Source organism: Diabrotica virgifera, chromosome 4, assembly GCF_917563875.1.
Source record: "Diabrotica virgifera virgifera chromosome 4, PGI_DIABVI_V3a".
NCBI classification, from domain to species: Eukaryota; Metazoa; Arthropoda; class Insecta; order Coleoptera; family Chrysomelidae; genus Diabrotica; species Diabrotica virgifera.
In genome coordinates, this window is record NC_065446.1 from 190,665,657 (window position 1) to 190,685,428 (window position 19,772).

The 19,772-nt window shown below is 33.1% G+C and overlaps 1 protein-coding gene across 1 annotated transcript in view; it reads right to left on the reverse strand.

Moving 5' to 3' along the window:
• Window positions 1-19,772, reverse strand: part of LOC126884044 (glucose-6-phosphate isomerase) — a 72,385-nt gene that overhangs the window by 9,145 nt on the left and 43,468 nt on the right. Inside the window, exons 4-5 of the mRNA XM_050649832.1 lie at window positions 19,265-19,504; window positions 10,351-10,515 (exon numbers count right to left, since the gene is read on the reverse strand). Coding sequence (XP_050505789.1) covers window positions 10,351-10,515; window positions 19,265-19,504 — 405 coding nt within the window. The remainder of the gene's footprint in view (window positions 1-10,350; window positions 10,516-19,264; window positions 19,505-19,772) is intronic.

Here is a 19,772-nt window from a genome sequence, read left to right on the forward strand (position 1 = left end):
AAAAATGTGCAATAACTACGTCTTAAAACCCATCAAATTTCATTTGCATATATCAACCGGTTTTAAAGCAATAAATAAATCGTCAGTTGTAAGAAAAAATTATCTTATCTCGGAAACGAAGCATTTGCGGACATATGATTATGAAGCAAACTGTCATTATTGTTTAATGCAGAAATACCCCTTAAAGTTTGTCGCACTTATTTAGAAACACCCCGTACTGATGGAGAACATGGCTAGTTGTTAAAGTACCTAATTTTTGTAATATCCAACATAAGCGAATGAATCAAAAAACAAAATGTTAAGAAAACCTGAGGCTATAGTTGGATTGTAATTTCAGTATTTTAAAAATGCTAGAATATTTCACAGGGTGTTGCGAACTTTGAGAAAATCACACAGTTTGATTCGTACACCAGGTATACCATAGAAATTCACCTGTTTCGCAACAATATTAGGTTTGTTCTAGCATCAGTTTCAAACGGTTTGAAACCATCAGCGAATAGTCGACCAGCGCGAGTAGAGGGGATAGCACTGGTGACTGTATTATGTTCTCTCACTGACCAACTGTTTGCTGCGTGGTGGACAGATTGAGTAACATTCAAACAGTCAAACACATAAACCACATTGAATTGAACATTCTTAAAACTCTGTTTGAAATTATACAATTAGGAGTAAATGTAACAATTGCTTGGATTAAGGGTCATTCGGGAATAAAAGGCAATGAAATAGTTGACAATTTTGCTAAATCAGCTTATGTGATCGGAGAAAAAATAAACAAAAATTTAATTCCAGCTTGAGATATTGATACTTTTAGCAGACAAAAACTTAAAAATAATTGGCAATTGCATTACAGAGAATGTAATACTGGCTCAAATTTTGCTCATTGTAACCCTAGGATATTCTCAAAAAGATGGTTTTACACAGAATATAACAGACATTTTATAAAGACCATTAATCGGTTGAGAGCCAATCATGCTCTTACGCCATCTTACATGCATAGAATCGGCTTGGCAGATACTCCCAATTGTACTTGTGGCAAAATCGGAGATCTAACACATGTCATATTAGAATGTCATTTAAACATAAATAACATAAACGACCTTTATAAGGAATTAAAAGATTTAAAATGTTTTTTCCCAATAAACCTAAATACTTTAATATTTACAAATGATATGGAAATTCTTCATCTCATTTATAAACATGTTAAATTATGTAAATATAAGTTGTAAACGTAATATGTAATAAATAGGCATAACTTGTTAATGTGGTTTGAAAAAATTAAAAAAAAAAAATAAAAAAAAATAATATTAAAAAAAACACAAAATAAAATAATAAAAAAAATAAACAAAAAAAAAAAGAAAAAAAAGGAACAAAAATAAAAAAGAATAGAAAAAAAGTGTTTCGCACAAATTAAAATATATATTAAAAAAAACACAGTAAAATAATTAAAAAAAAAACAAAATAAAAAAAAAGCTACACAATGTACCAATGTATCTATAAAAATAAAATTGTAGAATGTACTTATGTTATAAGAAATTTATGACTATGAATCTGCAATCAATCAGAAACAAGTCTGGCTAATTGGCTCTGCCAAAGCCATTTTCCAAAAAAAAACTGTTTGCTGACGGTTTCTAACTAGTTTGACTGTTTGCTAGAACAAACCTATTATTACAGCGATATTCTTAAAGAATAAGGCTATAAAATATTTAAAAAATACTTAAATCGGACAACAGGTTTAGGAGATACAAGGCATAAAAAATGACCCATTTTTTAGGGACCCGTTTTCTCTGACGCGCAGTGTAGTTTTTGTGTGGTTTTTGAATCCATTTAGAAACTACGCACTAACGTTAATTGACATTTGGCAAACGTAACCTATAAAACGGCAGTTGTGTACTATGACCTATTTTATTGAATTATTTGCCATAACGGAAGAAAATATTGAAAATGTATTAAGACGTTAACCAAAGACAAATTACTAGTTTAAGGACACAAAACATCCATACCAACTTTAACAAGACAATTCAAAGTGTCAGATTTCTCAAAAACTTACAGGGTTTTTAAGCAGGTTAAATTATGTGTTTATTAAGTGATAGTTTTAAAGAAAAACGAATTTTGATTACAATTTTATACATCGTTACTGCATCATTACTATATTTTTTATTCTAGTTGTCCTTGGTTCAGCTCATGACTTTTTTTCGTTTTTTATGATTTAGATATATGGCATTTGGCAATCTTACAAATACGTAATCCCTTAATAACGTGAACCTTATTTCTACCTAAATAAGGGGATACCTTATCCGCTAATAAAGTAATACGTTATTTTTCTGTTAATGTGCATAGAATAACGTATAACGTTTAACGCTAGTGAAATAAGGAGCTTAAAAACTCTCTAATGTCAAAAATGTTTTCGCTAGTCGTTTATTAGCTCTATGAACTCATAGATCTGCACGAGCGATCAGAAGAGTATTGCATGAAAGTGGTTTAGGTTCACCATAAGCCAGCAGCATGTGCTAAATTACCAGCAGCTCATCGAGCTAACAGGATGAGATTTATGAATGATCACAGAGAATGGATTGGTCAGCAATGGAGTGTTGTAGTGTTTTCTGGTGAATCTCGTTTTTGTTTACAATCTTTAAACGGACACAAACGTGTATGGAGGAGATCCGGAAAAGGATATCCACCTTGCTGTATTTCAATGAATTAATTTTCATCGAACATGGAACTCTAACAACAGACAGATACATACGACAGTGTCTGGAGGACAATGTTGTCCCCTACACCCCTTTATTGGGGATAATTTCTTATTTATGTAGGATACTATGCAAATCGTCATGGACAACCTAAATACTGTCGAAATTCCCGTTTTGGATTGACCCGCTTGTAGTCCTGACATGAATCTATTAAAATATTTAGAAGTGAAAATTCAAGAGGTGAAAATAGCGTTGAACGAAGAATGGAACATATACCACAAAAACAGATACAGCAACTTATTGCAAGTATGCCTAGTCGTATTGAAATCTTTCGCAGATGTAAGGGAGGCAATACCCGATACTAAACCTAAAGAACAGCCAACTGTGAGCAATAAAATTAAAATAATTTAAAAAGGGTTCAAGGCAGGTTTTGTTTATATTCGATTCAGAGTTGGACGACCATCTCCATATAGCAACTATTTCAGCATCCTTATGCATCATCAAAATAATTTAATTTTTCGAACTATTGTCAATTATTTTGCGTTACTTATTACTTTCTTTTGGGTTACTTATTTTTCCTCCTGTTACTTTTTTAGTGTTTTAAATAAACGATTTCTACTAATGAGGGTATTTGCCTCCGAATTCCATCCTACTACATTTTCACAGTAAGTAGGGAATAGGTCAACAAACAAAGTCTACCCTATGCCGATGTGCGCTTTTATCTTGTGGGTGGTTCCCACCCCTTCTAGGGGGTGAAAAATGTTTTGGTTAAAATAGCCACGGAAGAAAACAAAATTATTTTTTGAAAACTCAATTTGAGTTATTCGTGGTTGAAAATTGGCCATTTTCATTGAAAAATTACACCTTCTCGGACGGATTTTTGCGAATACCTTAAAAATTGTGCATCTAACAAAAAAACTATATAAAATATTTCTATAGGTTATAAAAAAAAACAAAAAGATTCGTTCCTTTATAAATCTTCTAGTTAAAAAAGGCTCCAAATAGGAGTCACCGTGTCCTTTTCAATTCTGATGGACAAACTCAACGGTTTCTTATGGATTTTTGGCTGCTGATTACGAATTTCGAGGGTGGAATTCGATCTGAATGGTAAAAAAATTGTTATAAACAATTTAATTGTTTATAAATTATTTATAAGGCTCTGGCTCGTAAACTAAGAGAGAAAAAAAAGAATGTTTCAAATAAAATTTGTTCGTTAATAAAAAGCTAAGAAAAAAACGTTTACTAAACTTAAATCCAACAATTAGAACTCAAGATATTGTAAAATTAGTGCACAATGCAAATTGAAAATTGCAAAATAAGTATTTTTCGAAGCTTTATTGATCGTAACTCGGCTTCTACACATGGAAATGAGCCTTTGAAGATCTCATTTTCAAGCCTAATGAATATGCTTCCAAACAAAGTTTGTTAAATTACTTTATCTTCATTTGTTTTAAAGTTATATCCGTTTGAAGTTAAAATTTTCTTAAAAAAATTGTACATTAATTTGTTTATAAGGGTTTCAAGCAAATTTGAGCTATAAACATTTATACTTTAATTAACAGTAATGATAGAAGAACTCAAAAGGAACATTTTGAGCTTAAGAAAATGTTCGTATGTTTATTTTTGGCCAATATATCGATATTTTAATAGCGCGCTCTGAGGCGCGAGATAGGCTCACCACGTACGTATATACGTTATCTTCATTTTTCATTTTTGAAGATCCTAATAATATTTTATCATCATACTGTACCTCGTATCACCTTTGATTCTATTTACATACTTTGTCTTCTATTTTTTTGTACTAAATGAGAAAAAGAAAACATTAAAAACTAATATTTCAGAAATATAACTAAAAAGTAAGTTGATATTATTTATTAATACTATTTTTACAAACATTATCTTTTATGCAGCTGCATCGATATATACAGAGAATATCAGCTTTTTTACATCTGCATAAGTCCTTAGAGCAATTTTTACAGTTATATGGTGGTACTAAGTCTGTTCTTGTAGGCAGTAAAACTAAAACTTTCTGGGGCTTCAGAGTCTAATTATCTATAATATGATATCCATATAAAGTGGATCTAGTTCTTTTGCAACATGATCAAGGCACGTCAATTGTGTGCATGCCGCCACAACATAAATGCTTGTCTTATATGCAATGATGATGCTGTAAAAGAACTCGATTCATTTTTGTATGGATATCACATATTGGCTCATTTGCATGCGTAGAAGCCGAGATATGATCGATAAAGCGTCGAAAAATACTTACATACTTGACTGTGAGCCGATTTTGCGCCTCATAGCGCGCCATTAAAATATCGATATCTTGACCAAAAATAAACTTACGAACATTTTAAAAAGCTCAAAATGTTCTTTTGAGTTTTTATATCATAATTGTTAATTTAATTATAAATGTTTACAGCTCAAATTTACTTGAAACCCTTATAAACAAATTAATGTACAATTTTTTAAAGAAAGTTATAACTTCAAACAGGTATAACTTTAAAACAAATGAAGATAAACTAATTTAGCAAACTTTGTTTGGAAGCCTATTAATGAAGCTTTAAAATGAGACCTTCTAGGGCTCATTTTCATGCGTAGAAGCTGAAACGCATCTAGAAAGCTAGAGTTACGATCGATAAAGCTTCGAAAAATACTTATTTTGCAATTTGCAATTTGCATTGTGTACTAATTTTACAATATCTTGAGTTCTAACTGTTGGATTTAAGTTTAGTAAACGTTTTTTCTTCGTTTTTTATTAACGAACAAATTTTATTTGAAACATTCTTTTTTTCTCTCTCTTCGTTTACGAGCCAGAGCCTTATAAACAATTTATAAACAATTAAATTGTTTATAACAATTTTTTGGCCACTCGGATCGAAATCCACCCTCGAAATTCGTAATCAGCAGCCAAAAATCCATAAGAAACCGTTGAGTTTGTCCATCAGAATTGAAAAGGACACGGTGACCCCTCTGGCGCCTGGACTATATGGTAGGTAAGAAGAGTTTGTTTTTTTGCTGCATGCTCAAATCGGTGTATTCAACCTGAAATAACAGAGAAACTTTAGGTGTATAATGATACTAATAACTTTTGCAGTGCTTGAAAAGACCTTTAAAATGAGCAATACTAAATGTCGATTACATTTAAACTAAGCGAGATATTCTGCATAAAAGTTGATGACTAATGTATTTTAAGAAGAAATGAGAAGTATATTTAACCCCTCATCCATCAGAATTTAAATACATCGTTTTCCTCCTGCAATACTTTTTACTATAGTGTTATTTCTATGTTCAAAAAGTTGGACTGGATTAAAATGAATGGTTTTTGAAAAAAATAAGATCAAATTACAGAGCGCATTTTAAAATTTTCTTAAAAATCTTCCTTTTCCTCCAAGTAACTCGAAAAAGATAAGAGATACGAAAAAAAGATACCACATAAAAATGTAGGGCTTTTTCAGATAAAAATTTCCTTTTTATTTTTCATTACTGTATCTATTATCATTTTCAAGTTACATGGAGAAAAAGGAAGATTTTTATGAAAGTTTAAAAATGCTGTCTATAATTTGATCTTTTTTTACAAAAACCATTCATTTTAAACCCGTCCAACTTTTTGAACATAAAAATAACACTATAATAAAAGGTATTGTGGAAGGAAAACGATGCATTTACATTTTGGTGGATGGGGGTTAAAATTACTTCTCATTTTTTTCTTAAAATACATTAGTTATCAATTTTGTTTGCAGAATATCTCGCTTAGTTTTAATGTAATGGACCTTTAATGTAGCTCATTTTAAAGGTCTTTTTAATCACTGCAAAAGGTGTTAGTAGCATTATACACCTAAAATCGACCGTTTCTCTGTTATTTCAAGTTGAATACACCAATTTGAGAATGTACCAAAAAACAAACTATTTTCACCTACCATATCTCTTTTTGTATTATAACTAGCAGATTTATCAATTTGGGTATATGGGTATAGCAAACGTAGAACTAACTTTAAGAACACGACACAAATAGATACAGAAAAGCTAAAAGCCGATAAAGAAAAATATGCTAGTAAATTAAAAACCGCCCAAGCACTGAATCTAGAACAACTCAGCATAAATAAAATTAACTCAGTTATAACAAAAGAACTATTGAATACCAGCTCTGAAATAGCGACCCGTCATAAAAATAAAAAAATCCAAAATAAGTGCAGAATCGCAAAATATGCTGAAACAACGAAGAGAGCTCTTGTCACGAAACAAAAGAAATACCACAGAATACAAGGAATTTAACCGAGCCATACGAAAACAGATAAAAGACGATATTAGAAAACAGATAAAAGACGATATTAGAAAACAGTAAGAAGACCATATAGAAGAAGTGATAGAGAAAAATCGAAGTCTGAAATATACCAAACCGAAATTAGGCAAGAAAAATATTATAGCTATAAAAAATCAACAAGGCCAACTAGAAACAAGCAAAGCTCAGATATCGAAGATAATTGAAAACTTCTATACTGAATTATACCATTCAAAAAACGATCCCCCCGACTGTTCAAAGCAAAATCTGAAAAGACAAATAACAAACGTAAACTCTGAATTAATGCCCGAAATAAGCGAAGCAGAAATAGAAAATGCACTTAAAGAAATGAAAAGAAATAAAGCACCGGTAACGATGGAATTCTGGCAGAAATGCTGAAAGACGGCGGGGAAGAAGTTATCAGATAACTAAAAATACTTTTTAATAAATGCCTATTTGAAGGAAACATACCAAAGGAATGGAATACTGCTAACACAATCTTAATACACAAAAAAGGTGACAATACAGATCTGAAAAATTATCGTCCAATATCACTACTATCACAACTTTATAAAACATTCACAAAAATAATTACAAATAGATTGACAACGAAGTTCGATGTATATCAACCAGCAGAACAAGCCGGTTTTAGAAAAGGCTTTAGTACATGCGACCATCTTCACACACTAAAGATCCTAATAGAAAAAGTTAACGAATACAATTTACCAATCTGCTTAGCATTTATAGATTACGAAAAAGCTTTTGACAGCATAGAATTATGGGCTATTGAGGAAGCACTGGTCAATAGCAGAATCGATTCTAGATATAGGATATTAATACATAATATATACAAACATGCTGAAATGGTAGTCACGATGGATAACGACATGAAAACTAGGCCAATCAAAATCAACCGAGGAGTAAGACAGGGAGACACCATATCTCCAAAACTATTTACTGCCGCACTTGAAGACATCTTTAAATCATTAAATTGGGAAACAAAGGGACTCTCGATAAATGGAAAGTATTTAAACCACCTAAGATATGCAGATGACGTGGTACTAATAGCCGACAGCTGGAAAGAACTGAAGGTGATGATCGATGAGCTTCATAGAGAATCCTTAAAAAAAGGACTAAAAATGAACTTGAGCAAAACTAAGCTAATGTCGAACAAAGATGATCAACCAACGATAACCATCCAAGGAACAAAAGTGGAACATGTAAAAGAATATATATATATATATATATATATATATATATATATATATTTGATTTTTGATTGGAATGTGTCTAAAGATATTCAACCTCTCATCTTTATTGATAAGCCCAGAGAGGTTGAAGAGGGCGAAACACATTTCTAAGAGCTGGTATTTGGATCTTTGATTCTATTCAAAAAATTTTTCCCAACCCGAAATGGTGGATGTGTGAATTGTTCGTAAGGGGATTTTTCCACATTCTCTATTTCATCTGTTTGATTATATATATATATATATATATATATATATATATATATATATATATATATATATATATATATATATTTAAGTATTTAAAGTATTTAAGTATTTAAGTATATATATATATATATATATATATATATATATATATATATATATATATATATATATATATATATATCTAGGTCAGAATATCAAGGTAAACAAAAAAAAACCAAACTACCGAAATAAGCAGACGAGTAAGAATGGGGTGGGCTGCATTCGGAAAACTCTCATATATACTAAAAGACAACAAGATACCACAATACCTTCGAACCAAAGTGTTCGATTCTTGTATCCTTCCCGTTCTCACTTACGGAGCTCAAACCTGGACATTCACAAAAATGAATATGGACAAGATTAGAAAAACTCAAAGAGCCATGGAACGACAGATGCTTGGTATCTCACTCATAGATCGGCAAACAAACGAAGCAACCCGAAACAAAAAAGCGGCTAAATTAAGATGGAAATGGGCTGGACACAACGAACGTCTCGAAAATGGTAGATGGAGCAAGGAAGTTGGAAACTGGCGACCGTACGAAGCGAAGAGACCAAGAGGAAGACCTCAAATGCGCTGACATCAGAATAGTCGCAGGACCAATGTGGAAACGCCTCACATACAACAGAGATGAATGGCGAGAAATTGGGAGAGGCCTTTATTCGACATTTCGAATAGAAAAAAGGCTAAAAAAAAAAAAAAAAAAGATTTATCAAGCCAAGCGTCTCTTTGTTTTTTATAGCCTACAAAAATGTTTAATATAGTTTTTTTAGTTAGATGCATAGTTTTTAAGGTATTCGCAAAAAAACCGTTTGAAAAGATATTATTATATATTATATATTATCTATTATCTTTCAATGAAAATCGCCAATTTTCAATAACGAATATCTCAAAAAGTGTTGAGTTTTCCAAAAAATATATAGAACAGTTTTTGCTTAGAATTAGGTTCTCTATCGAATTCCGTGGTAATTTTAACCAAAAAATTTTCCACCCCCAAGATAAAAGCACACATCGGCATAGGGTAGACTTTGAATTAGGAGATAAGTAGAGGCTAGGCCTAAAATTTCATTAAAATCCATGCAGTAGGACAGAATTCGGAGGTAGAATCCTATTCTTGCTCCCATTGACCGGCGTATATTAATTTTTACTTTTTCCCTATTTAAACCACTTGACGCCTAAAGAATTAAAAATAACATACAAACTGCAAGTATCTGGATTTTTTTGACCAGAGAGAGGAAAAATTATGGAATAAATTAATTTTTTAGAGAATGGTAGTTTTTGAAGAGAAATCCCGAAACAGGTCGATTTTTATTTTTAAATTATGATTTTTTGGCATTATGTATCATACTAGTGACCTCATCCATCAGAGCGTGATGACGTAATCGATAACTCTTTTAATGAGATAGGGGTCGCCTGATAGCTCATTACAAAGGTTATTCAATTATCTATTCAATAATATAAACATTAGGTACCATAATTATTTATACAGGGTGGCAAAAAAAATTATTTTCGAATTAAATTAATTCACACAAAAAGAAGAATATAGGTATGTAATTTATTTAATTCAAAATCCATTTTAAAGCTGTCAGAAAATAGAAAAATATTTATATCACAAATAAACATCGCTCTTCGCTTAAATTAAACTTTCAAATGAACTATCACACGACCCCTATTATCATTTAAAAAAATATCGATTACGTGTTAACGCCCATATGGATGATGTTACTCGTATGATATATATGCCAAAAAATCATAAATTAAAAATAAAAATCGACATGTTTCGCGATTTCTCTCCAAAATATCCCATTCTCGTAAAAATGAATTTATTCCATAATTTTGTCCCGAACTATATTATATTCAAATAAATAATCAATAACATCATTTTACCTGTTGACCACTGCGCGTTATATATTTTCCATTACTTTCCATGTCACCTTGTTGGAAGTAGGCAGCAAACCTATGTAGGTATTGGTCGTAGGGAAGAAGAGCATGTGTCTCGGATCCAAAGAAGTTACCATACCAAACTCCCAAGAGAGCCAAAATAACGGGTGCCTAAAATTAAAAGAAATGATACATTATCGAGGTTATTGTCTGTGAGTTTCGACGATAGCGCTCTCTCGCGGTTTGAAATTTGTACTTTTTTGATAAAATTGGTGTATGTTGTATGTGAAATATACAAAACGAAAAGAATAGATATTTATCTAGAAAAACACAAATTATGAACTGAAATATTATTGTAACCTGATTACTGAACGAATACACAGAATTAATAGTAAAAGTAATTATGTTTTTTAATTGTATTCATTATAATTTTAATATTTAATATATAAATTCGTGCGACTGGATGACTGCTTAAGCAAGAGGCCATTGAAAAAAAAAGTTTATGTGAAATTTAGAGGTTACCTCTGTTTTTATTGTCTATGAGTTTCGTCGGTAGCGCTCTCTCGCGGTTTGAAACTTATACTTTTCTAATAAAATTGTTCAAATTCAATGCACAAAACTGCCACTAACAGCGCTGGCGAAAACTGTCAAATCCCCTCTACTCATCGGCTCACGGCGAATAGGTAACAGCAATAACAACATTATTGTTAGAAAATAAATACTTTAAAGTTGTCAGACATAAAATGTATCTGAAATTTATAAATAAAAAATTTCAACAAAAATACCTTTTTCAGACTCTTCACCAAGAAGAGGTTTTGAAGTGGCAATAAAGAACTCTTATTTATATTGGCTGATTTTCCATCACCGGCGTAGTCATTATATTTACAAAGTTTGAACAATTCAAATGGTACTATTCTTGAGATATTTGAAAAAAAGGGCTTTAAGAAGCCACCTTCAAAAGGTTCCCTTAGGAAACAGTTTTTGATAAAAGTATTATATGGCTAATTCGGTTCACGTCCACTACCGTCAGTTTCCGTATGGATGGCAGGAGAGTTTCTGGACACCATGTATATTAACAGCATCATAAGAGAGTGCGATAAAATCATAGGAACAGGAACACCTCAACACTATTCAGATGGATGGGTAGGTATTTGCACCCATGTCATAAAAAACTTTGTGATGGTTTTTTTGTGCTGTCTTTTTGATGACTTTTTAAATTTTTCCTGGCAAGGATATGTTTTCTGAGAGCGTGTGAGGAGGCTATGTGGCCCAGTGCTGGTAGCCAGTACGTTGGCGTGGCCTTGATTGTGCTTGTATAATACGCACATACTGGTTCGGTTAGGCGTCACACCTTTGGTGGGCCTGTTAAGGCACACCGTTTCACAGTACTCCGCAACAGGATAGATGAGTCCCAGTGCTGTCGATCCAAGTTTAGTCGTTGAGGAACCCCATGTGGTATCGTATAACTTTTGCAGTACATTATTTCGTGTTCTAAGTTTTGCAGTCATCTCCGTAGGATATTCTTTAAATCTTAACGTTTTATCGAGTGTCATACCTAAATATTTTGGGTGTTCAGTGTGGTTGACGAGTCGGTCTTCAAAGTGGATTTTTAATTGATAGTTTTCCAGTTTGTTGTTTAAATAAAAGCACAATACTTCCGTATTCGTGTCGTTGGACCGCAATTTCAAGCGACGGAAGTATCTTAAGAGGGTAACCAGGTAAATTTATTAATATTTGCTCAGTAGTCTACAATTCTTTATGGATCGTAGCAAGTACCCAGTCGTCTACATATTCGAACTTCCTTGATGTGGTTTTGAACCTACGAAGGCCATTTTTCAATTTCATTTGGGTAGTCTTACCGCCCGAAAACATCTGTGGCAGAGCAGAGCATTAGTGGCATCGGTGATCTTTCTGCATGGCATCGCTCGCATTAATTTATACACTCACCGGCACAAAATTCCGCCACCCAAAATTTTTGATTAAGTTTGACAATTTATAACTTTATTATTTGTACTCCGATTTTCAAGATTCTTACATCAGTTTGTAGGTACATGTATTGATGTTGTTTGTTATCATTCCAGTAATAAAAACATTTTGCTTACTTGGCATTATAACAGGGATGAATGGAAGCGTTGTATTTTCTCCCAACTTCTGTGGAAAAATTCTGTTGAAAAAAATTGAAGAGCTGATTTTGTTTCATAGTCCTGTCATATCATCCCAGAGGCATCACTAAAATTTTGTTTTTTGAATTATCCGAATATCTCTTTTGTTGTAAGAGCTGTACAATTTTTTATAAATAAAAACACTGATTGACTCATAAATATAATTATCTTAAATAATGGTTGGATTGATATGATTATAATGGCTCGCATGTAGACCAGATCTCAATCCTATTGAGAATTTATGGGATGAATTAAAAATAGCTATTTCCCGTCATCCTACGCCTCCAGAAAATTTGGTACAGTTATGGCCCTGGTAGAGGAACATCGGACTATTCCCCAGTCAAGAATAACACATTTTTATTGGATGCCAAATAGATTGGGAGCAGTCGTTGCTGCGAGAGGTGGACATACCCGCTATTGAATTGTTTTATTCCGTTGTTAATTTTGTTTTGTTTTGTTAATTTTAGTGCGTTTGATATTTCTAATTAAATAAACCTTCAAAGCAGTGTTTTTATTTACAGCGTTTACAAGAAAAGAGATATTCGGATAATTCAAAAAACAAAATCTTAGGGTCACCTCCAGGATAACACAAAAGGAGTCATCATCATCATTCTCTTTGCCTTATCCCTATGCGGGGTCGGCTTCCCTAATTGCATTTCTCCACACAATTCTATCTTGGGCCATATCAATGTTAATCCCCTTTACCAACATGTCCTGCCTTATCGTCTCCCCCCAGGTCTTCTTTGGTCTTCCTCTCCTACTCCTTCCAGGAATCTGCACTTTAGCTATTCTTCGTATTGCGTGGTTAACGTCTCGACGTTGAACATGACCAAACCATCTTAACCTATGCTCTCTCATTTTGGCATCAATTGGTGCCACACCTAGACTTCCCCTAATATACTCATTTCTAATTGTATCCTTCTTTGTCACTCCACTCATCCATCTAAGCATTCTCATTTCCGCCACATGCATTCGCTGTTCCTCTTTCTTTTTCACTGCCCAACATTCAGTTCCGTACATCATAGCTGGTCTTATGGCTGTTTTATAGAATTTTCCCTTCAGCTTCATTGTAATTTTTCTGTCACACAACACACCACTCGCTTCTTTCCACTTCATCCATCCAGCCCTAATTCTACTGCATGCATCTCCATCTATTTCTCCATTACTCTGTAATACCGATCCTAGGTACTTAAAACTATTGCTTTTTACAATCACTTCACCATCCAAAGATACCGTTTTATTTGTAGTAGCTCCATCTTTAAATGGACATTCCAAATACTCTGTTTTTGTCCTACTAAGTTTTAAACCTTTTTCCTCCAGAGCTTGTCTCCACTGTTCCAGTTTTTGTTCTAAGTCTCTTTCACTATTTCCTACTAACACGACATCATCAGCATACATTAAGCACCATGGAATGTTACCCTGTATTTTCGCTGTTATCTGGTCCAAAACTAATGAGAATAAATACGGGCTAAGCACAGAACCTTGATGCAATCCTACTTTCACATGAAATTTATCAGTCTCTCCCACACCTGTCCTAACACTAGTCGTTACTCCCTCATACATATCCCTCACAATCTTTACATATTCACCAGGGACTCCTTTCTTATTGAGTGCCCACCACAGAATCTCTCGAGGAACTCTATCATATGCTTTCTCAAGATCAATGAATACCATATGAGCGTTTGTTTCTTTACTCCTGTATTTTTCCATCAACTGCCTTATAATGAAAATTGCATCTGTTGTTGATCTACCCTGCATAAAGCCAAATTGATTCTCGGATATTTCGGTCTCTTCACGTATCCGTCTATCAATTACTCTTTCCCATATTTTCATGGTGTGGCTAAGCAGTTTTATAGCCCTGTAGTTTGTACATTGTTGTATATCTCCCTTGTTTTTGTAAACAGGTACCAGTATACTGCTTCTCCATTCGTCTGGCATTTGTCCGACTACCATAATTCTATTAAATAGACCTGCTAGCCACCTTGTTCCTGTCTCTCCCAATGCTCTCCATACTTCCCCAGGAATATCATCTGGTCCTACCGCTTTTCCTTTCTTTATTTTTTGAAGGGCTTGAGCCACTTCCTCGTTGGTTATTTTGTGTGACCATTGCTGCTACTGTCTCCGTTGACTCTACAGGCTTTCTGTCAAATTCTTCATTTAATAAGCTGTCAAAGTACTTTCTCCATCTCTTTTTGACATCCCTTTCGTGAACTAGTATTTTATTATTTTCATCTCGGATACATCTAATCTGATTAAAATCTTTTGCTTTCTTTGCTCTCTGTTTGGCTATTTTATATATCTTCGTTTCGCCTTCCCTGGTATCAAGTTGATCGTATAGGTTTGAATACGCTTCTGCTTTAGCTTTTGCTACTGCTACTTTCGCTTCCTTTTTGGCGACCATATAGTTTTGAAGATCTATGTCCGATCTGGTTTCTTTCCACTTTTTATATAATTTTCTCTTCTCTTTTATTTTTCCTTGTACTTCATTTGACCACCACCAAGTCTCTTTATCCTCAAACTTCTTTCCTGACGTTTTCCCAAGTATTTCAATAGCCGTCTCTCTAATAATATTGGCCATTTTTCTCCAAATTGTGTTAGGGCTTCCTTTCATGTTCCAACATATTTTTTCTACTATTCTTTCTCTGAATAGACCTTCCTTCTCATCTTTTAGCATCCACCACTTGATTTTTTGTGGTCCTCTCCGATATTTTTGTTTAGTTTCGCTTTTTACTTCGATGTCCAGAACAAGCAGCTTATGTTGTTGGCTTACTGTCTCACTAACTATTACCTTGCAGTCCTTGCATTCACGTATGTCTTCTCTCCTTATCATGAAGTAGTCTATTTGGGATTGATGTTGTCCACTTTTGTAGGTAATAAGTTGAGTTTCTCTCTTTTTAAAGAATGTGTTAACAATCGCCATATCCAATGCTGTTGCTAATTCTAGCATGTCATCTCCAGCTTCATTTCTAGTTCCAAAGCCTAATCCCCCATGTATTGTTTCATATCCTGTCTTGGCTTGGCCCACATGTGCATTGAAATCACCTCCTATTATAACTTTCTCCTCCGCTGGAATATCACTCAGTACGTCTCCTAATTGATCATAGAAAGCTCTTCTTTCATTCTCACCCAGACCTGTTTGAGGAGCATACACACACACAACATTCAATACCTCTTTATCAATTACAAATTTCACTGACATCATTCTATCACTCGTTCTTACAACTTCTACTACGTTATCTTTCATTTCACTATCAGCAATTATACCAACTCCATTTCTAGTGTTACTACTCCCTACATACCACAATTTATATCCATCACCTAGTTCTTTCGCCCTTTGTCCTTTCCACCTAGTTTCTTGAATACAAGCAATTTGGACTCTTCTTCGTTTGAGCGCATCCACGAACTCCAGACTCTTACCTGTAAGACTGCCAAGATTCCAAGACCCTATCCTGATTTTTCTAACCTGCAATGGTGTTCCCCCTGAGATAGTCCTCACCCGGAGATCCGAATGGAGGCTCATTTTACTTCCGGAACATTTTACCTCAGGAGATGCCATCATTTCAGTATAAGTTTTTATTTCGTTTGGAGAAGGTCTTTTCATTATTATGGCCTGAAAAGATTTTTGGATATTTGATGCCTGAATGCCTTTTCTATCAGCACCATACCCTGCCCTGTCCTGCACGTTTAGCCAATACACCACCAATGCAACCAAAGTGCAGTATTATCCCACACCCGCCTGCATTTTTCTGTATAGACTAGGATCCCTACTGTAAGGACTGCCCTATAAGCCAATGTATTGTTGCCCGTATCCCGCCACTAGGAGGCACGTACTTCATTCGGGATACCGAATGGTATCCCGGAGTATGAAAAGGAGTATGAAACAAAATCAGCCCTCCAATTTTTCTACAGAATTTTTTAAAGTTTGGAGAAAATACAACTCTTCCATTCACCCCCGTATAATGCCATCTAGGGAAAAAAATTTGTTACCGGAATAATAACAAACTACATCAATACATGTACCTACAAACTGATGCAATAATCTTGAAAATCGGAGTACAAAAATAATAAAGTTATAAATTGTCAAACTTGATCAAAAATTCTTCGTTTTGAAATCCCGTTTCTACATAGTTACTCAGTGAGCTCTTGGTCTGTGCAGCTGCGATTTCGTCCAAATTCGAAGTTTTTTCAATTATTCGTTTTAATGAAACAGGAATTTAAGATTTATGATGGAATCGAACACTAAGTAGTTGGTATGAGTTATTTAAAAATATATTTCCCGTAATTTCAAAATCATTAAGTAACCAAAAACTTGCGGTTTGTAAAACGTAATGTAAAATTTATCTAATGTGTTATCAGTGTATTTTAAAAATTGACCGGACATTCTTGGGTAACATAGTTAAGTATATCATTTAAAATATAACTATGTACATAGTATTTTATAAACATTATTCTTTGCCTTCTTAAATAGCACAAATTATTCATGCACTATATTTATATGAAATTCTACTTAAAATCAGCAATTCCAGAAAAATAATGCACAAAAAATTGCTGGAGTCAGTCAAAAAACCCTTTATAATTATTGGGATATTATTAATAAATAGAGTTTGAATAAGTGTGCATTAACATATTTTATTTTTATATGCATTTGCATATTTTCACAACTTTTATAGGGAAATGCATATTGGGCAACAATTAAAGTTATATACATGTCTAGTAGGCGAGCGGAAGATACCCCTAAAATGACCAGGTACTGACCACGGAGAGGTAAATGGCTAATTTTATTCATACTTTATATTTTTGAAGGTGCTGAAAACGAAAATGAGGTTTGTATTGAATTTTATGTGGGGGAACATTGTCAAAATCGCAATTTTAACCTAAAAATAAAAAAAAAGAAATCACGTTTTTTGCGTTTACCTCGCTACAACTTTGTTCTGTTTTAATATTTTTTTCTGAAATTTTTACAGTATATAGCTCTAACATTTCTGAAGACAACGGTACCTGCTTTAAGCTTTAATTCTTATTCTGATAAAGGTTATGAATTTTTCAAAGGAAAAAGTGCGGATTTGTGCATTGCAAAGTTTAATCGCAAAAGTTGAGTGACGAAATTTAAAATTTAGCCTTTTAATTTCTTGTCTTCTTTCGAATTTTCGGGCTATTCGAATTTTTTGAAAAAAAAATTCATTTTATAAATATACAGTTCCATCATTTTTGGTGATAATTTTTTTTTCAAAAATGAGTTTGTAGGGTTTTTGAAGACCTATAAGAATGTGTAAATTAAATTCCATAAGATCCCTTAGTTTTTAAGTAGGGTGAGTTTAAAGGGCTCGAATAAGGGAGTGTTTGCTCGTATATAGAGGTTTTAAACAGCTATACTTCGCAAAATATTCACTGTAGAGAAAATCTATGCACAGGGAAATTTTAAATACTAAAAAAACTACAATTTAGTACTAAATAATTTTTTTTGTATCTCCAGTATTTTCGGAGATATCTTGAAGAAAAGGGTAAAAAATACGAAATTGCAAAAAATCAATTTATTTTTAAACTCCAATTTATCTAAAATTAGACCTTTTAAATAGGTCAAACTTCTTGATTGTATTAATAATACATATATCAAAAGGACTACAGAAGGGTGAAGATCAATTTTAATTAGGAGGATAGTTAGGGGGTTGCTTTCACTGATTTTTTCGTAGAAGAAAGTAGGTACCGACGTTATTTTGATCTTAAGTCGCTTAATTTTTATGCTAGAAACGTCTCTTCGTTTTTTTTGAAACCTCTAATTGTATACTTTAAAATAGATTCTGTAAGTTTTCCTCGAAAATGCAAAGTTTTCCCGTTATTTGGCTTTGAATATTTCAAATTATGCGTTTTACGAAAAAAGCTAACCTTTAGACATTCCGTATCTCGGTTTGTGTTGGTCGTAGAAAAATTATGAAAAAGGATTTTGTGTTTCTAAAAGATACAATTTTGATATCTACAGTTTTTTGATTATATGCATATTTTTCGAGTTATTCTCAAAAAAACCCTCTAAAAAAGTTGATTTTTTCGTCGAAAAACTATTACTTTCAACCGCGAATAACTCGAAAAATATTAGTTTTACGAAGAAAACGTAAAGGACATTTTTTTCTTATAATTACTTTTTCCATCGACTTCCATGATTAAAGTGTTACGAAACATTCCCGCCCCTGAGATGGGGTGGCAACCACCCCCAAGGTTTTAGCGTACAGCGGCATGATATGGAAAATGATCCTTGGGCTATTCCTACCTTCTGTGAAAATTTCAAGTAAATCCATGCTGGACGAAAAAATTGCGAGCTAAAATGATTCGTTTCTTGCCTATTAATGAGTTGTTATTAGTTTTATAAGTTGTCCGATACTGATTATTGAATTACTTTTTTTAATTTATTTGTCCTTATTGGAGATCTCTAGAAATTACACTTACTATTTTGGCTGTTATTAGCACAAGTAAAAACTTCCGGAACATGTATTTACCAACTTGAGAAAATTTATTATACAAACAATGACATTACAAAGATACCTCCAATATTGTCCGCTACTCACTCTGGCAACGGTTTTAGGTACCCCTACCATGGTCACGCACAGAGCGAATAGACGTTAAATTTATTAGAATATATAAATTTTTATAAAAACAGCATACTAAGAAAGAAAAAAATGTTTTCTTGAGTATTTAAAGATTAAAATTTTTCGAAAGATTATCCAAAATACATTCAGCTTCATTAATATAGGTGTACATATACTTACGTTTTGCTCTAAAGAAGCTGACTGGAAATGTTGATCCATGAAGAATCCTCCATCAAGCAATTGGCTGAAGTTATCAAATCCAATCGATAATGAGATACTCAGACCAATGGCTGACCACAGGGAATATCTACCTCCTACCCAATCCCAGAATCCAAACATATTGGCAGTATCAATTCCAAATTCGGAAACTTTTTCAGCATTTGTACTAAGAGCTACAAAGTGTTTGGCCACAGCAGCAGGCTAAAAGGACATAATAATTATTTTTATTGTGCATAGCTTTTAATGCAAAATATATTAATATTAGGTAAAGTCTAGCTATATCGTCTAAGATCCGAATCTAGGTCGACCTTTGAAACGGTTTAAAAGAACGCAATTATTTTGCCTTATGCAGAAACCACAAATTGTAAATTTATCGTAACATATTATTGTCTTACCCTGTAGACATAAAGATATTGCTTCATATGCCAAGCGAATGTAAGAAATTTATTTAAACGTGAGAATTTGAAGT